The sequence below is a fragment of the Pleurodeles waltl genome, chromosome 5 (assembly GCF_031143425.1).
Source record: "Pleurodeles waltl isolate 20211129_DDA chromosome 5, aPleWal1.hap1.20221129, whole genome shotgun sequence".
NCBI classification, from domain to species: Eukaryota; Metazoa; Chordata; class Amphibia; order Caudata; family Salamandridae; genus Pleurodeles; species Pleurodeles waltl.
Genome location: NC_090444.1, coordinates 1314928845 through 1314946595, shown reverse-complemented (window position 1 = coordinate 1314946595; position 17751 = coordinate 1314928845). Strand labels below are relative to the sequence as shown.

Here is a 17751-nt window from a genome sequence, read left to right as displayed (position 1 = left end):
AGCTCCACCTGCATTTAGTATACCTTCCCAATCCATCATGGCGTTTGTACCTTGTACCTTTCTGTGATGCACTTCCTGTTCTACAAGTAAAAAAGGCAATTTTTTCTTTTTCTCTTTGAGTCGCAACACCTCTTCGCTCTTGTGGTAGTTTTCTTCACTCCTGCTCCCTCTAGTGATTCCTGTTAAGCATTCCTGAAGTTCCTCGTCCTGTGTCTCCTGTTGCCTTCTGCCTTATGGTGTTCATCTTCTGGCTATCACTGTTTGTAGAACTTTTCTGCGATTAAGAGGGTTTTCACCGTCGGGATTTTTCCTCCTCTGGGACTCCTTCTGGAAAGCACCATCTGCTTATGCGATTTTAAGTATTGGTAGGATTGTAGCTACTGGAAGGGGTCACCCTTATCACTGACAGACCAAGACTGTTAAAACTTGGGAGTCTAGGGCAACTCATAGTCAGAGGTTGCTCACCGAGAGTACATCTTCAGAAAGGCCCGGCACTGGAGGCATAATACATCTCTTGGGGTGGCTGCTAATTACCCTTTACCTGGAGAACACTGGCTTGAACTATGGTCACAGGAAGGCAGAGGTTTTGGCAACAAGTGGCCAGTTATGGATTAGCCATTGGTGCGGTGAAGGATGCAGGAACAGTTCGAAGAACAAATGGCAGTTTTAACATTTCTTCCCTTCATTTGGGAATGCCAAATTCCGGTTCCACGCCCGGTAGGAGGGAAACTTTGGTTGTGGGCCAGACTGAGGTATGGAAACCTCATCTCTTTAGAGAGTGTCTGGAAGAAGCACCAGAGCATCTTCAGTTGGAGAATAGTGGGAGTCATTTTGTTTTAGGGCTTATGGGAAGGTCTATAGTAACCCAAAAGATGACATGTTGGAAAAGGAGATGGGGAATTTGGAAGAGAATAGGATTAGGGAAGGGAATACTTTATTCACTGGCTACTGCACCATTAAGACTGGCATCTCATCACCACCACCTATCTACAGAAGGAGAAGACTATGGCTGACTGCTGGTAGAAGAAAACCCAAGGACTCCTGACTAGTGCTGGCATCCAGCCAAAAGGTGGCCATTAAGTCAACAGGTTTTCTACATGTCTCCTATAGTGGATCCCTGTAGTCCTGTCCCTTAAAAGAGAGTTTCACTATCTGGTACATATTGCCTTGACAGAGTGCACTTCCAAAGAAATGGAAAATAATTTAGATGTAGATTTTGTTCTGCAGCTGTTTTCTCCCTTGGACAGCCATTCATTCAGATGGTTTGGATTGCGTTTGTAGCCTTCCCAGCAGGTTTGGAGGCTTTACCATACATAGTTCACTTTACTTAGTATATTTAGGTAGACCCATAATTCCACTGTATGCCTTGTGTAGATTTGGACTACTTTGCCTCCCTTTTCAACTTCGGCCTGCTAAGATTGTGGCAAAATTTCATATTATTGGGACAACTGCTTCCAGTCTCTGAGAGAGTGTAACATGTGGAGGGTTCCACCTCATGGACTCTTTCCAAGGATTTCCTCTAACTCATATTGCTTCTGCTATTAAGGCTGAGTGCTAGAATAGGTTCCTACCCACTTTCTTTATCAATAGTATTTGGTTCCAGGCTTTGGTTGAGCCTTGTAACCGTTTTCATAACTACGGGGTGAATTCCTTGCTACAATGACCTTTAGAAATATGCAGTCATTTATCAGATTTGGATGCCTTGCTGGTATTTCCTCCGTTCATAAAAGGGTGCTACTTAGCTGCTTATGATGAATTTTCTTCTGCAGTGTCAGGTTATCAAATCCAAAACCCAGGACATTTGGAAGATCTACTTTTTAAGGCCTACCTGATTCACTGCCTAGTGAACCCCAGGTTCCTAAGGACAGGTTTGCAGATCCGCCTTCCCTTTAACTAAATTCATATTCTTCCACTTAGTCATGGAAAGAGGACATTCTTAGGGAAATCACTATTAAAGGATGCCTTATAACACTGAAACAGACTGCCCAGTAGGTTTATTACAGTTTCTTTCTCCAAAATAGATGTGCTAAAGTATTGGCAAACACTACTTTGCCAATGTACCACTGCTGCAATTCTGGGGAGGTTATTGTCATCTGTTCCTAAATACAATTCTGGGCATATTCTGAAGAGTTCTTGCCATGTGTTCCTAGTTAAGGTGTAAGAGTCATTTTCAGCTCTGCAATTTCATGGATCACATTGGGTTAGAACCTGACAGCTTTTCAGGTGTTTTCCTAGGGCCCATGTAGGGCTTCTTTGTGGCATGATGTTCCTCCTCCACGCCCTGGAGCAATTATGGGTACTTAAAGTTCATTCCACAAATATAAACGAATAGGACTGGACATCGTAGTAAGTTTTAGAAGCCATTAGCCTTCCTGCAATGATGGCATGTTGACACGAGTACGTTGACTATAGACACACAGTTGAGAAAGAGGAGAGTGCACTAACAAACTCTCTTTAAGGCCTGAGTAGCTAGAAGCAGTTACTGCTGATTGTACTTAGACATTCTCATTAATAATGATACTGAGAATCATCATAGTGTTGATTGATGGGTAAAAAGCCACCAAATCCTGTAATGTTGAATTGTTAAGTAGAATCTCAAACTTACCTTGAGGTAACTTCTAAATGTTTGAGGCAACAAACTCTGAATAAACCAAGGCAAGACGCTTAGCCCCACTCAGCCCCTTCTTCCCTGCCATAAGGTGAATGTAGTGAGTTCCTCCAAGGCATCTTAAGTGTTCTGTCATACACAGAACTCAACATAACTACAGTTGTGAATATGTATACCTCAACAATATCATTATGTAACTAACTCTCTGCAGTTATGTATGAAACTGGTAATTCTTGAAAACTAAACATTGGAGCAATATGTATCTCAAAACTGACAAACATATAGATCTCTGTATGCGTATTGTCACTACACACTTTGTTAACATGAATTATAGTCTCTAATTGTATAAACTGGAAAGGTAAAGATATTATTAATATCCTGTTTTCCTCAATCTAGCAATGATAAGGTGCTGAAATTCTAATGCCTTATTCATGAAATTGTTAACATGTAAATAAATACTGAATTACTAAGCATTCAAGAATAGTTCAAGGATTTGTTTTTGCTAGCAATAACACACCTTAAGAATAGTCTGTACTATTCTTTGTAGGTTAAAACCTGGTTCCAATAGTTCTGAATTAGTTCAAATTTGTTTTCCTCTACAATACAACTTTAAGGTGTCCATTGTAACTCCTTGTAGGAAAGTAGCCTCTCTCTAGCTTGGTTATCCCCACTTTTAGCTTGTTTGTCAGTGTGTTTGACTGTGTCTACTGGGATCCTGCTAATCAGGACCCCAGTAGTTATGCCCTCTCCATTAAATTTGGTTGTTAGTTACTGTTATCACAGTATTTCACCCACAATTGGCATACTGGTGCCTCCTTATAAATCCCTAGTATATGGTAAGTAGGTACTGCAGAATATATTTTGCCACCCATAGAGAGCCCATAAAAAGGCTTCTGCAGGACTGCCATTGCAGCCTATGTGAAAAGGTGCAAGCACCCTTTAACTGCCATTTTCACTCCACCAGGTCACTTATAAGTCACCCCTACATCAGGCCCTTCAGCCCTGAGGGCAGGGTGCAAAGTACCTGTGTGTGAGGGCACCCCTGCATTAGCAGAGGTGCCCCCACGAACTCCAGGACCATTTTCCCGGACTTCGTGAGGGCGGGGACACCATTTTACGCAAGTACTGGACATAGGTAGTTACCTATGTCCAGCTACATAATGGTAACTCCAAAGATTGGCATGTTTGGTATCAAACATGTTGGAATCATACCCCAAGGCTTTTGCAAGCATTGGTTGTATGATTCCATACACTTTGGGGGCTCCTTAGAGGTCTCCCAGCATTGCCATTACAGCCTTCTGAGGTTTCCCAGATAGCCCCAGCTGCTCTCATCTCACAGACAGGTTTTTGCCCTCCTGTTGGTTGAAAAGCTCAAGCCCAGGACGGCAGAAAAAAATATTTCCTTTGGGAGAGGGGTGTTACACCCTCTCCCTTTGGAAATAGGTGATACAGGCTTGGGAGGGGTAACCTTCTCAAGCCACTGGAAATGCTTTGAAGGGCACATTTGGTGCCCTCCTTGCGTAAACCAATCTACACCGGTTCAGGGACCCCCAGTCCCTGCTCTGGCACAAAACTGGACAAAGGAAAGGGGAGGGACCATCACCACCCAGGGGTGGTGCTCAGAGCTCCTCCAGAGGGTCCCTGGGTTTTTTCCATCTTGGATTCACAGTTGGTAGGGAAACCTGGAAGCATCTGAGTGGCCAGTGCCAGCAGGTGATGGCACAGCCCTCCCCTGATGGGTGCTTTCCCGGTTAAGTGACCAATCCCCCTTTTAGGGCTTTTTAGGGTCTCTCCTTTGGGTGGTTCCTCAGATTCGGATTGCAAGACTCCAGCAGGAATTCTCTGCATCCTCCACTTCGACTTCTCACTGAAGAAACTGCATCTGGACCCTCCAGGAACTCTACAAGCTGCAACAATGAAGCAAGACGCCTTCTGCAACATTGTATCTCCGGCTCCTGCCAGCAACTGCAACAGTTTCCCGGTTTGCATCCTCTGAATACAGCCCATCTTCAGCCTCCATCAGAAGAGCGAAGGAATCTCCCTTGGGGTGAAGGAGTCACTCCCCTGCTTCAGCAGGCACCAACTGAGACAACGACCAGCTGAGTGGATCCCCTCTCCTGCAGAGCTGCGTGGATCCTGCATCACAGGTGGTGGGCTGAAGTGGTCCCGATGGTCCTCTCTTCCAGCTGTCCCACTTTGGTAGTGGTAAGACCTTGCCTCCCCATGCAAGACAGTACCCCGTGCACTGCATCTTTTGTAGCTGCCAAGGCCTGTTGGCACCCTTCCTCCAAGTCCTTCATGCATCTTGTAGCTCCCATCCCCAGCATTCTATCCTGTGACGGACAGCTTCCTGAGTGGTTCTCCAGCGGCATGGGAGCCTTTGTCATAGTGCTGCAGGGGCCTCTTTTGCACTGTTCTTGTCCTCGTGCTGTGGGACTCCTGTGTGCGCTGCCTGGTCTTCTTTGGGCTCTCTGAGCTGCTGAGGTCTCTATGACTCCTCCTCCTGTGTAGAGTCCACCTGGTCCTTCCTGGTCCCGGGCTGTGCCATTTTCTGGTAACCGCAAGCTTTGTGTGTGCCAAGGCTTGTTGGCGGACTCGGATGATGCAAACCCAACTGCAATCCTCCATCCGACGTGGGACATCACTTGCACCCTCCAGGAACCCAACTTCTTCTTTTTGGGTGCAGTACTGACTTTTCTTCTCCACCGGTGGTTCTTCTTTTGCACCTTCATCCGGGTTAGTAGGGGCTTCTGCTCTTTCTGGACTCTTCTGTGCTTCTTGGACTTGGTCCCCTTCTTCCACAGTTCTTCTTGTCCAGGAATCCACTGTTGGTGTCTTGCAGTCTCTTCTGGGTTTTGCATAATTCTTCTTGCTTCTGTGTGTGTTCTAGGAAACTTGCTGTGATTTACTCCTGCTTTCCTGGTCAGTTGGGTGAGTTCTGGTACTTACCTTTGGACTTTCTAAGTACTCCCAGCTCCCCTCTATGCACTACACTTGCCTAGGTGGGAGACCAACTTTTGCATTACACTTTCTTAGTATATGGTTTGTGCTCCCCCTGGGCCCATTTCTACCTATTGTGATTTTCACTAATTGCACTGTTTTCTATTTCTATGCCTATTTCTGCATACTAGTGTATATAATTTGTGCATTACTTACCTCCTAAGGGAGTATAGTCTCTGTGGTATTTTTGGTATGTGTGCCACCAAAATAAAATACTTTTATTTTTGTAACAGTGAGTAATTTCTTTCATGTGTGTGAATACTGTGTGACTACAGTGGTATTGCATGAGCTTTGCAAGTCTCCTAGGTAAGCCTTGGCTGCTCATCCACAGCTCCCTCTAGAGAGCATGGCTTCTAGCTACTGCATACACTACACTAGTGCTTAATTAGTAAATAAAAACGTGCCAGTGCTCAAAGCCCTCCTCTTAAACACACAGCTGCTGCACTTAAATGTGGGAACACGGAATACTGAGGTGGCGTAATCCTGAAGCCATCTCGGGCCTCTTCAATCCATTTAAAGCCACCCCCTGGCCCTTCAGCTCACTCTAGCAGCTTTTTACATTCTCCCTTTGCGACGCTTTTTCGTTTTCCCCATCCTCCGTCTTTCTCATATGTGTATGCTTGAGGCAGAAGAATAAGCCCCGGCCCTCAAAAATAAGTGCCGGTGCTCAGCACCGGAAACAACAAACACAAATTAAGCACTGCACTACACTAATAAGGGATATCTGGACCTGGTATAAGGTGTAAGGTACCCACCACACACCAGGCCAGACTCCTAGACTCCTTAGTAAATTAAAGTCTAGTTTCAAAAGTTCATCATAAGTTCAAATTTATATATTTTCATTAACAAAACTGTTTCATATCTGTGATCCACTTGTTGATACAAACAATCCTCGACAAGCAACTGTTTTCTTCTTAATGGAATCCAGTAGCAAGAAGCAAGTCCTGGCTCCAGCAACATTGTACCACAATTGCCTAGCAAGGAGGTGTCAAGTATGAGACAATGTACACTTATCTCAGATGGCCACTGTCTCCTTGGAAATTGTGAGGGTTTGACTTTATGGGAACTGTAATTCTGCATTCAGTGGCACATGTTTTTTAAATGTACCCTGCAAGAGGACTCCTATTTGCCATTTCTGTAAAATCTACTCTGTTCAGAACAAAAGGCATCTCTTACTTCTGAACCGAATAAATGTAGCATGTGTTCAGAGAGCTGGAGTAATATTTATCCATGCCCCCTTTTTTACTTAGGTTGCATGCTGTGATTATGCACACGGTATGACTCACAAATTCCTCATTGGCTTAGTGTTCATGATCAAATGGTTCTGCACTAAACAGAAAACGTCCTTAATAACGTTTTGCGAACAACGCAGATGTTTTCCACGCAAGCGTAACCACGCATGGCGAACACCATATGGCTTTGTTGTGCCTTAACCACGCATGTGCTAAACTACCCGTATGCATGGTTAAGGCACAGAAAAAGGCATGCATTGTTGGGGAGAGGACACGGTGAGGTAAGTGGGGCTGGGGCAGGGTTGGGGGTGCATTAAGGGATTTGGGTGGGTATGGGGTCGGGTTGGGGTAGGGGGTTTGGGTATTTTTTTAGGGCTTAGGGTGGAGGGGTCGGGCTATTTTTTTAGGAGTTGGAGTGGTGGTTGGGTATTTTTTTAATTTAGGGCTTAGAGTGGGAGCTGGGTAGTTTATTTTTAAAGGGGTGGTGGAAGGTTTAATGAAGGGTGGGAGGATGGAGGAGAGAGGAAGAGGAAGGATCGGAAGAGGATGTGGTAAAGTAAGTGGGGTTGGGGCGCGGTTGGTGGGTAGTTTTTAGTGGTGGGGTGGATTTAGGGCTTAGGGTTAGGGGCGTCAGGGTAGTTTAGTTTTTAGGGGCACGGTTTGGGGGGGTTGGGTAATTTAGTTTTTATGGGTGGGGTAGTTTTGGGCCTCACGGCGGGTGAGGGAAGTGGGGTTGTATGACAGAACCACGCATGCTGTTTTGCATGCGGTTTCCACATATGCCTTTCCTAGGCATGCTTTTACAACGAAATTGGCTATAAAGGCATGCATGGTAAAGGCATGCATGGAAACGACGCGGTCGTGGTTCCGACCACGGCATGCATTGTTCCGGCATGTGTGGTTCCATCATACAACTGCCCTAAACAAAGGGCCAGACCCTACGTATGTGATCCATCTCAGGTAACTGCTCATGCAAGGTAGCCAGGACAGTCCCCATCTTGTATAGGCTGAAATTTCAGTGCACACCAAGCTGGACTCCATTGTCCTTTCTATCCCCCATATCCTCAGAGTAGAACAGACAGTGAATAAACCCACGGAAAGTAATCACTTGCTTGGCTGGGGACTCAATTGCTAAATTGAGAACAACTTTCCAGCAGAACTTTTCTCCTACAAAACCAGCTTCGTGGAGATTGAATCTTTTTTATGTATAACAAAACTTCACCAATCTTATGAATTTCTTAAAGATGCTAATATTTTTAAAGGGCTTCCGAAAGTTGACAGAAGTGAACATTGCCAGCTGTTCACACTCCTGAACCAAATATGACTCTTCCTGTAGCGTGCAACAAATCAGGGCAGTCAGAAACAGTGTAAAGGGAAGTGCTCCTTTTTATGGGCAGGGAGGAAAGTGTAAATATTGTGTGGTTTCTCCTACAGTGGAGCACTAGGGCGCTGTTATTCCAATTTCAAAGGTCCTGTGATAGACTCAGATCATACTCACTCTTGTTCACTTACCTGTTTCCATACATGAGCTCAATTACAATACAATCTTTCCCAAATGCCCTCTTTGTCATACATACATGTGAATAATTGCTTATTATTACTACGGTTGTCAATAATAATAGTTTCTAAATGGGACATTTGAGCTTAGAGCTGAAAAGGAGAAAGCTATTCGCACATTTAATCACTCCTTCCCTCACACCAGCTATTAACCAAGAACGGCATGAACTACAGTTTGATGGTAAAAGACTTTAAGCCTCTCTGCACCCCGGATAGCACACTGCTACCCTCTTTTAATGGTACATGGCAACTGCAGCACAACAAATGGATGGTGAATAGGCCTGATTTAGGGAAATAAAGTATGTAGGTTCTTAACCAGGGGTGGCTCCTCCGTAATAGAGGAGGAGTGTCACCCTCCCTGCTCAGAGTCAGGCAGTGAAAAATAAATGATAATCAAACAATTTTAGTATCATTTTATTTATCACTGTCTGAGCCATGGAATCTAGGGTGGACGGAGCGGGGCTGGACCATGGCAGGGAGGAGGAGTGGTGAGCACTGTAAAGTGAGCAAGTTGGTTTGGCCGGCCGTTTTAGAGTGGCCAAACCGACATGTGCACTTATGTTTCTCCAACTCAGCTGTGTTACACAGCCAGGTTGAAAAATGGCACAGGCTCCCTGTGCCTGAGCGAGCATTAGACCAGCGCGCTCAGGTCAACCCTGGTGCTTCTCTCATGGTTGGTATAGCATGAGAGCAGCGTCTGGAATAGGAGCCAGTGCTTTGTGCCCCAATGACTGACGGGAGGAGAGGAGCACTTAGGCAGCCGGCAGCAGGTCCGGAGCGACAGGTAAGTTTTAATTTTTTTATTTTCATTATTATTATTCTCCCAACACCCCTGTCCCACCACCTTAGCTTTGCAGCTGCCGCCACTGGTCTTAACTGTGCCTAAGAGGGTCCTTGGCTTCTTCACAGGTGTATCTGTTAGAAATTGAGTTTCTGGTTGGCTAGGGTATACACCTAAGCCAGGCAGAACCCACCCACTCTAGTCAGGAAGAGGGAGTTGCACACCCAAGATAACCCCTGCTCACCCCCTTGGTAGCTTGGCACAAACAGTCAGGCTATCCCAGAGGCAGTGTATAAAGCGTTTGCACAACACACAAAACACATGTGATGCACTATCCCCACCACAAATGAAACACAACACCAAGTTATATCAAAATAAACTGTATTGTACACAACATTATTAGAACAAACGCAACATGTCAGTAGTACCCTGCTACCCAAGCAGTTGTCAGAACGTTACATAATACTGTTACTCTGCAGAGATCAGCAGTAGTCACATATAACACACAGGTTACTCATTATTCTGAAACTTAACAGGAGTCAGGAAAACATTACTATAAAAATGCACTCGTCATGAAAGTATCATAAATGCCCATACCAGAAACATTAGAAAACATATAGCAAGTCCTAAAACATATTATTCTGGAATGCCCATAAAAGGAACATTAGAAAATACATTAGCAAGCAAATGGCACATCATATGGCAAGTTAAACTAAACACAGATGCCCCAAAACGGCACGTTGCCAGTAAAGTTATACCTGTCCTTATGATGTAAGAGGCACCTCTAGTGGCATGAAGAACTAGGGGCCCCCTGTGCTCCTCTGCGCTAAACGGGGCCACACTGATTATTGGGGGGAGGGGGTGGCACACACCACCTCCAGTTTTTATATGGGGCCCCTCCTAGGGCCCGCGCTCAACCCAGGCACCCAAGGTCTATGCGGCCCTCCCCCCTCGAGCCACGACTGGCCCTCCCAGAGGGGGGAGGCAAAGGATGCAACAACAACAAGGGCCCAGCGACAACAGATGCCCCCTAGCACAGTAGGGAAACTGGGAGCCTCCCCTCTGGTCAGTTCTCCTTATCCCGGTTCGCTGGCATGGGAGTGCAGCATGGGGCAAGAAGGGTGGCTCCAGCCAGCCCCGTCTCACTACTGAGGGCTGGAGACTGCGTATCCTGGGTCTCAGCACGACGAGTGGGGGTGAGCCACCTAGCTCAAGACCCCGCCCGGTCCAGGATTCTGCCCACCGGTCTTGGGAGCAGAGAACTCTGGCAGGGAGATCCTCCCGCCCTCTTCCCTGACTCCTTCGTTGAGACGCAGCACTCTATCAGGGCTGCGGCAGCGATCTCCACAAAAGGTGGTGCCTGTCCATGCCCCGTGGGCACTCCTTACAGCGGCCCAGTCCCCGGGGGCACAACAACACTGTGCTCCCGTTCTCCTTCTTCCCCTCGTGCTCCAGGTGCAGAAACACCCGGGTCGCTGCGATGATTACTCCCTTGAGAGAGAGGCAGAAAGCGCTCCAATGCACGAAGAGGAAAGGGAACCCAGCGCACTTGAGGCGCCATATTTATGAGAAGTAAAGCGCTTCTCGATGCGCTAGTTAATTAAACGAAAAAGGTGCTTGCCAGGCACTACGCCCATCAGACCAGAGAGCACGAGCAGCACTCCTCACGTGCTGCAGCAAGCAGTTGCAGAGGTTCAGGTGCCACAGCACCCAGCCCCAGGGGACACAAAAGATGGAGCACAGGGCGGCAGGGCTCAGCAGCAGGCCAGCACAAAGGGATGCAGACAGTGGCAGTTCCTCCAAGTGACCTAGCAGGTCACAGGTCAGCACTGCAGCTACAGTCCAAGGCAGTTCCTGGTGAGTCCCTCCAGCCGCATTCTGTATCCAGTTTCAAGTAAGTTAAGTCCAGAGTGTCTCAAATTGTGGGGAAAAATCACATGTACTTATACTCAGTTTTGCAGTGGTTTACCAAAGAAGGGGAGAGGAGGTTCCAACCAGTTACAAATGGTTCTGAGAGAGCCCCCTCTCTCCTCCAGCACAGGCTCCAAACATCAGTTGGGGGAAAACGGGCCCTTTTTGTGAGGCCAGTGCACAGCCTTTGTAGATGCATGTGTGCCCCGTCTCCCCCTTCTCTCAGCCCAGGAAGACCATTCAAAATGTAGATGCACCCCAGTTACACCTCCGCCCTCCCTGTGTACAGGCTGTCTGAAAAGTATGCACAAAGCCCAACTGCCACTCTGCCCAGATGTGGATTGGAATCAAGCTGCGCAACACCAGTCATAAGCACAGATAAATTGTCACTTTCTAGAAGTGGCATTTCTGTAATGATGATAAAAATATCCATCTACACCAGTAAGTAACATTTCTTACTACTATTACAACCATACCAAACATGCCTACGCTATGCCTCATAAATCAGACAATACCCCCTAGACATAAGGCAATACAATCCTATGAGAAGGCAGCTCTCACAGTAGTGAGAAACCAAATAGGCTGTTTGTCACTACCAGGACAGGCCATGCAACTAGGCACATGTCCTGCCTTCTACATACATAGCACCGTGCCCATAGGGCTAGCTAGGGCCTACCTTAGGGGTGACCTTCATGTAGTAAAAGGGGAGTTCTGGGCCTGGCAAGTAAATTTAGATGCCAGGCCCCTGTGGCAGCAAACTGCACGCAGGCCCTGCACTAGCAGGCCTGAGACAGGTTTGAAAGACTACTTCAGTGGGTAGTGCAAGCAGCGCTGCAGGCCCACTAGTAGCATTTAATTTACAGGCCATGGGTATAGAGATACCACTGTACAAAGGACTTACAGGCAAATTAAATATTCCAAATAGGTATAAGTCAATCATACCAACTTTAGTAGGGAGAGCACCTGCACTTTAGAACTGATCGGCAATGATAAAGTGCTCAGAGTCCTAGAGCCAACAGCAAGAGGCCAGAAAAAAATAGGTGGAAGGAGGCAAAAAGTCTGGGGATGAACCCGCAAAAAGGGCCAGGTCCAACAGTATCCATGCCCAAAAGATCTCTATGAGAACTGTAAAGCTGCCGGGTAAGCTAAAAGTCAGAGCGCAATGATGGAGGCCACCTCTACACAGAACTTGGACTTTCATGTGCATTCCTGTGCTTTGAGGGTGCTGACGCAAAACAGGGCTGCACAAAGCCCAAGTCCAGCGTTGTATTCACCAGACACAGCAGTAATTGTGCAAGACTTGGGAAGTTTAGGGCCTGCCAGTGCTAATGTCAGTTTATTGAAATATTATAATAATAATAATTGAAATTCCCAGCATCTTATTTTGCTTATTACAAGTACTTTGAATCTCTAAAAAGTGCTTCCCCGACTTTTATAAAGGAAACTAAAACATAGCCTTCACCAGCCAGCACAGCAAATCAGACAGTACATACTACCCATTCCTACCATGAGGGTGTATACCACCTTAATAAAAGAAACACCATTCTACCCTGTTCACACACTGACTCCCTACCCCCCCACCACACACATACACACACACACGCATCTGCAACACTGAGAAAAACTTTCATCGCATGTAGCAACAATGGTGGTGACTATATCATAATTAACTATAAACAAAAGTAAATAATCTTGACAGCAAGATAAACATTACTTGTTTATTCTTCTAATTTCACACTCAAACTTGCTGTGTTGATTTAAAGGCTTAACAGTTTGCCCAATCAAAAATATTTATGTTTTGACTTAGTCTGGAATGATGGCTATTTAAAGAGTGTTATTGTGCCAGACTAAAACTAAATACACACCAATGATTAAAAAGATCAAAGGAAACGGAAAAATTGTGGGTGATCTTTATGTACCAGTGACTTTCTTTGCTATATAATTATTCCCATAAATTCCAAAAAATAATAGATGCAGCTTTCTAAAGAACCCTTTTCCCCACAATAATCTATGACTTTGTCAATTTTGTGATTGCTACCACTTTGAACACATGTATGAAGTTTTGTGGACCTGGCTGTTAGTTCAGGGCTTCTTTTAAATTGTTTCATGGGTGTATTCATGCGTTTTGGCATGTCTGATGCAGCATTTAAAATTAGACTTCATGTGTATGTTGATCATTGGTCATTGCTTTTGCTGCAGTCCTTTTGACAGTCCATTAAGTGCTTTGTAGTCCTTTTCCGTCATCTGCTGTTTGTGCAGGCGTGGTTCTCAACTTCATATCCTATCATTGACGTTTGGTGTGTCTAATGTATGTCTTGGCACTCTTTTGGCAAATTCACCAATTTTCTCTCTCGAGCTTACTGGATTTTTCTTGCTCATTGTTTCTGTTTGTAAACCCTTAAACCACTGGCAGTTTGTGAACTTTCAAAATGGTGGGACATAGATAGCTGCCCTAAATTACTCTGTACAAATGAGAGATTCTAAAAGAGTTGACCCCTCCCTATGGTGTGAGGAGAAATGGGAATTCTCGCCCTGAGAAAATGTGTGAATGGAACTAAATAGTGCTAGTTACAGCACAATGTACAAACAAACTGGCTATGAATTTGTATGTTTCACAATGGTTCTGATGGGGCATTCATGAATTCTTTAAATAGAATGCCCTTTTAAGTAGAGTCTCAGTCTCACAATATAATGATCGATCTAGGTGGAAGAGGAAGGATTGGAAAGCCAAAGGTTACACAGATTTCATATTCTTAGGCGGTAGACAGGAGAGGTATCCATAAGAGTTGGTCAGATATTTTCGTGGACTTACACTAATGCTACAATGACAGACTTCATGCAGCAGTGGTGAAAACGAGTGGAAGTAGGAAAAGGCTTTTCTGTAGGTAAAAGTAAACGTACAAAGTTCCTTAGCAGCGACCTGTCGTACCTATAGAAGTACGTGCTTTTCCAAAAAAACTTAACATGTGAAAGCTCTCCGAGCAGAGGCTTGAAGGAAAAGGGCTTGCTAGAGGTTTTGTAAATTGGGCTCTACCTAGTTGGAAGTAAGCAAAACTTTGGTCAGTAATTTTCTACTGTTCGTCATGCGCCTTGTGATGATACAAACTATGTGTCAGGCATGACCTGCACCAACTAAGTCTAAAAGAGAATATTTTGCAGAATCTTCCTCTAGAAACTGTGGATTCCTTCTGAGGCGAGATTCGTAATGCCTGACTTATCAGCTACTGTTTAATGTACGTAGAAGCGTGGAAGCTGACAGCTTAATGTTGTTTTGAACGTTTTGCCTCGCGGTGTTAAGGCTTCTAGAAAGCACAGTAATCTTAAAGTTATTTCATCTCCTTTAGACGCCCAAAAATAATGTGTTAACTTTCTGACAGATTTCGATTCTGACTCTGGCTGATTCATAGAATCTGCACTGAGGAGCACATGGGATGGATTCCATTGCGAACCCAGAACATGGACAGTTTAGTGGATCTGACTTGGCACGATCAACAACATCGTACTTACTAGGGGGTTGCTGCTGTGTACCATAAAGAACAATCTCGTCGGAGATGAGGATTTTATTTATTGATATAGGTGCAGGATACTTATCAGTGGTGAAGATTTATATCCAAAATGTGCTTTCTGTGCTTGCATACATGCATGTTACTGATGCTCTTTTACTTTTGGTACTCTTTTAGAATACTAATGGCCTCCTAAGGAGACTGCTGGTAGAGGTGTGGTTCATATTCCTCAAGGCCAGTACTTTCCAGCTTTTTCCCTGAAACTATAATTTTTTGATTTTTTTTATAAAATAAGAGGGGTTTAAATAACTCTTTCTATGAACTGTCGGCTAGTTGTGTTGAATTTCGTCTTGCGTGTATCAGAAACGGGAATGCTGGTGGCAATCTCTAGAATGAGGGTGAACCCTGGTTGGCTTGGCAGTTGAAATGTCCTCTCTACGCTGCGCACTTTAGCACAATAATGATGTCTTTCACCACAAACAATTGGAATTAAATGTTACATGAGCTGCATACCCTAGAAGTTTGGCAATCCTGAGAATTCACCGAGAAGCTTCTTCTGCCATGATAGTTACTACTCCTATTTAGACTTTTTTACTGGGGGTTTCAGAGAAGGAAAATCCACTAACACTTTCAGTATATTTCTTTGCGAAAGAAAGCTCCCTTAAGGGAAGTTTGTTATTTGTCCTTATCCCTCCTGTGTTATGAGGTGGTATTGGAAATGTCTTCTGCTTTTGTGATAAGAAAAATTTAGTCTACCAGTGTGGGTCTTTTATTCCCTCGTCTTGAGGCATGTGCAAGGTGACGTCTTGTATGGTGTCACATGTGATTTTCAAAACGTATATAGAAAATGGACCTCTCAGTTTGTTATGACTATTCTGCTTTTTTGACCACTGAGATCAAATCACACTTGTGCCTTGCAGTTGGAGTACAAGTTTCACACTGGTTGGTTAATTTCTTTAAGAAATAGTTTATATTTTACCAGGTCAGAGTGAATCTATTTGGGCTTTCAAACTTCACTTCCCATTTTCTGAAAATACACACTCTGGAAAGGCAATGTTTAGTATTTGATAAATATACTAAATTCAGAACAGCAAGTCACAGGATACTCAATCCTGTTTTTCTAACGTATAGCATGGTAAAAAGGGACACACTGCTTTATTTCCTAACTCAAATCTATTTGTTATTTCACTGAGTCAGTTAATATGTTCAATGAAGAAATAATTGGTTTATTACAGATTGATGCCAAGTAAAGTAATAATTTGCATAATTATACATTGTAATTATTGTGATAATGTATAATATGTTTCTTATTTCGCAGTGTTTACACATTAAGATGCTTGTTTTGTCTAATTAAACTTTTATTTACAAATTTCACATAGACGAATTTTTCCTTAAACAACATTTTCTGAATAAACACACATTTTTCCCTTGAATTCTATTTTATTTTTTTGTAGCTACATTAATTTAATACACAAATATCCACTTGTCATTTTTATCATATGAGGACATTTCCTGCTTGCCACATCTAGAGATACTTTCTCGCGTGTGTCAATGTTAAATGCCATTGAGGCCCACTATATGCATGTGAAGGTCACAAGAATTTTGATGTGTTCGCGGATGCTGGTGGATTACCAGTAGTAGGGGATGTCACCACATGTGAGGGATACCTGTCATTTGCGAGGAGGGGTCTTCAAGTGCCATGAATGATGACCTTATGCCAAAAATGGTTACCTCAATATCAAGTGGGCGCCTGATGTCCGTAATACCCACCTTATGCCATGGCATTTACCAAATGTAACCGGGGGTGCAGCAGATTACAGTGATGCCCACCATTAGCAGGGATTCTAATCTTCAACCATGGATCCTCACCTTGGGCAGGCGTTATGCCTCTGGAGCCTCAGGTATCAATGTGCAAGGTTCCTACTGAATGTAAGCGGATGCTGCTAGGTATTAGGGGGCATATTTATAGTCCCCTAACGCCACCTTGCGCAAAATTAACGTAATTATTTTTATGTTAATGTGGCCCAACGAGGCTGAAATCCTGCGCTGTATTTACCGAGTGGCGCAATGCATGCATTGCGCCACTCTGTAACCCTTTCCGCTATATTATATCTGCGCCAGGCATAATGTATGCAAAGGAAGTGTTCTCTCATTAGGCGAGCCGGAAAAATGGCATAAGGAAATCTATGAGATTTCCTTGTGCCATTTTTTATGGCACTTTTAATGCGTGCCTAAGAGCAGGCGTTAAAAGGGGGCTTCCATTCATTAGAATGGGCCCATATGTACTCTGCAGGAGTAGCACCAATATCGGCATGAAAAATGACACTATTGTCCCCTGCCCTGCGCCACGGTGCACCGTATTTTAAATACGGCGCACACATGGTGGCGGTGGGGGGGTGCTAAGGGCCGCAGGGAAAGTGGCTTACCCCTAAGGATATGCAGATTTATAAATTGTCTCTGTGAATCGGATGTGAGTGACACGATACAAGGAAAAATGTCAAATATGCAAATATATTTTTGAATGATTAGTAATGTGTAAATGCTTCTGCGGCATGCATTAGTGCAGAAATGGAAGCTTGATATTAATGATTTCAGTTTTATATCATCCTTTTTCTATAGGCGGAAGCAGTCAACTGCCTGGATTTTCTTTACGACTGCAAAATGAAATTTGTTCTATGATGCCTCTAGATCTGGTGGACTCTGTGTCTGTTGCAGTTCTACCTGATAACGAATTTGCTGCATGGATTGGAGGGTCCTCTTTGGCACGGTTGCCTTCTTTTGATACAGCCTGGATCAGCAGAGACGAATATTATGAGTTTGGCTCAGACATTGTCTACAGAAGATGTTTTTAAATGTTACTCTGTGTTAATTAGAAAAAACAAATATATGTTTTTACCATTTAATATTATAATTTATATTTATTTGAAAACACCCAGTTTGAATTAAAAAATATAACCAGAAAATAATGTTACCAATTTGGCACATTCTTGCATCCAGCCGCATCTACTGCCAAGAATCTGTTTTTTATTTGCTAATACATGCAATCACTGCCATGCACAATTGAGAGGACTACTTAGGTAAAAGAAGATGCAGAAGCACCATATGTGAAACTTCAGCAAAAATACTGCGAAGAGCGAAATAAAGTGTGTAGGCTGTTGG

At 44.2% G+C, this 17751-nt stretch overlaps 1 protein-coding gene across 1 annotated transcript in view; it reads left to right on the top strand.

The window, feature by feature from the left end:
- LOC138297384 (actin-5-like) overlaps positions 1-17444 on the top strand; it is a 220467-nt gene extending 203023 nt beyond the window's left edge. The window contains exon 10 of the mRNA XM_069236764.1: positions 17212-17444. Within this exon, the coding sequence (XP_069092865.1) occupies positions 17212-17444 (233 nt within the window). The remainder of the gene's footprint in view (positions 1-17211) is intronic.
- Positions 17445-17751: the final 307 nt, after the last annotated feature.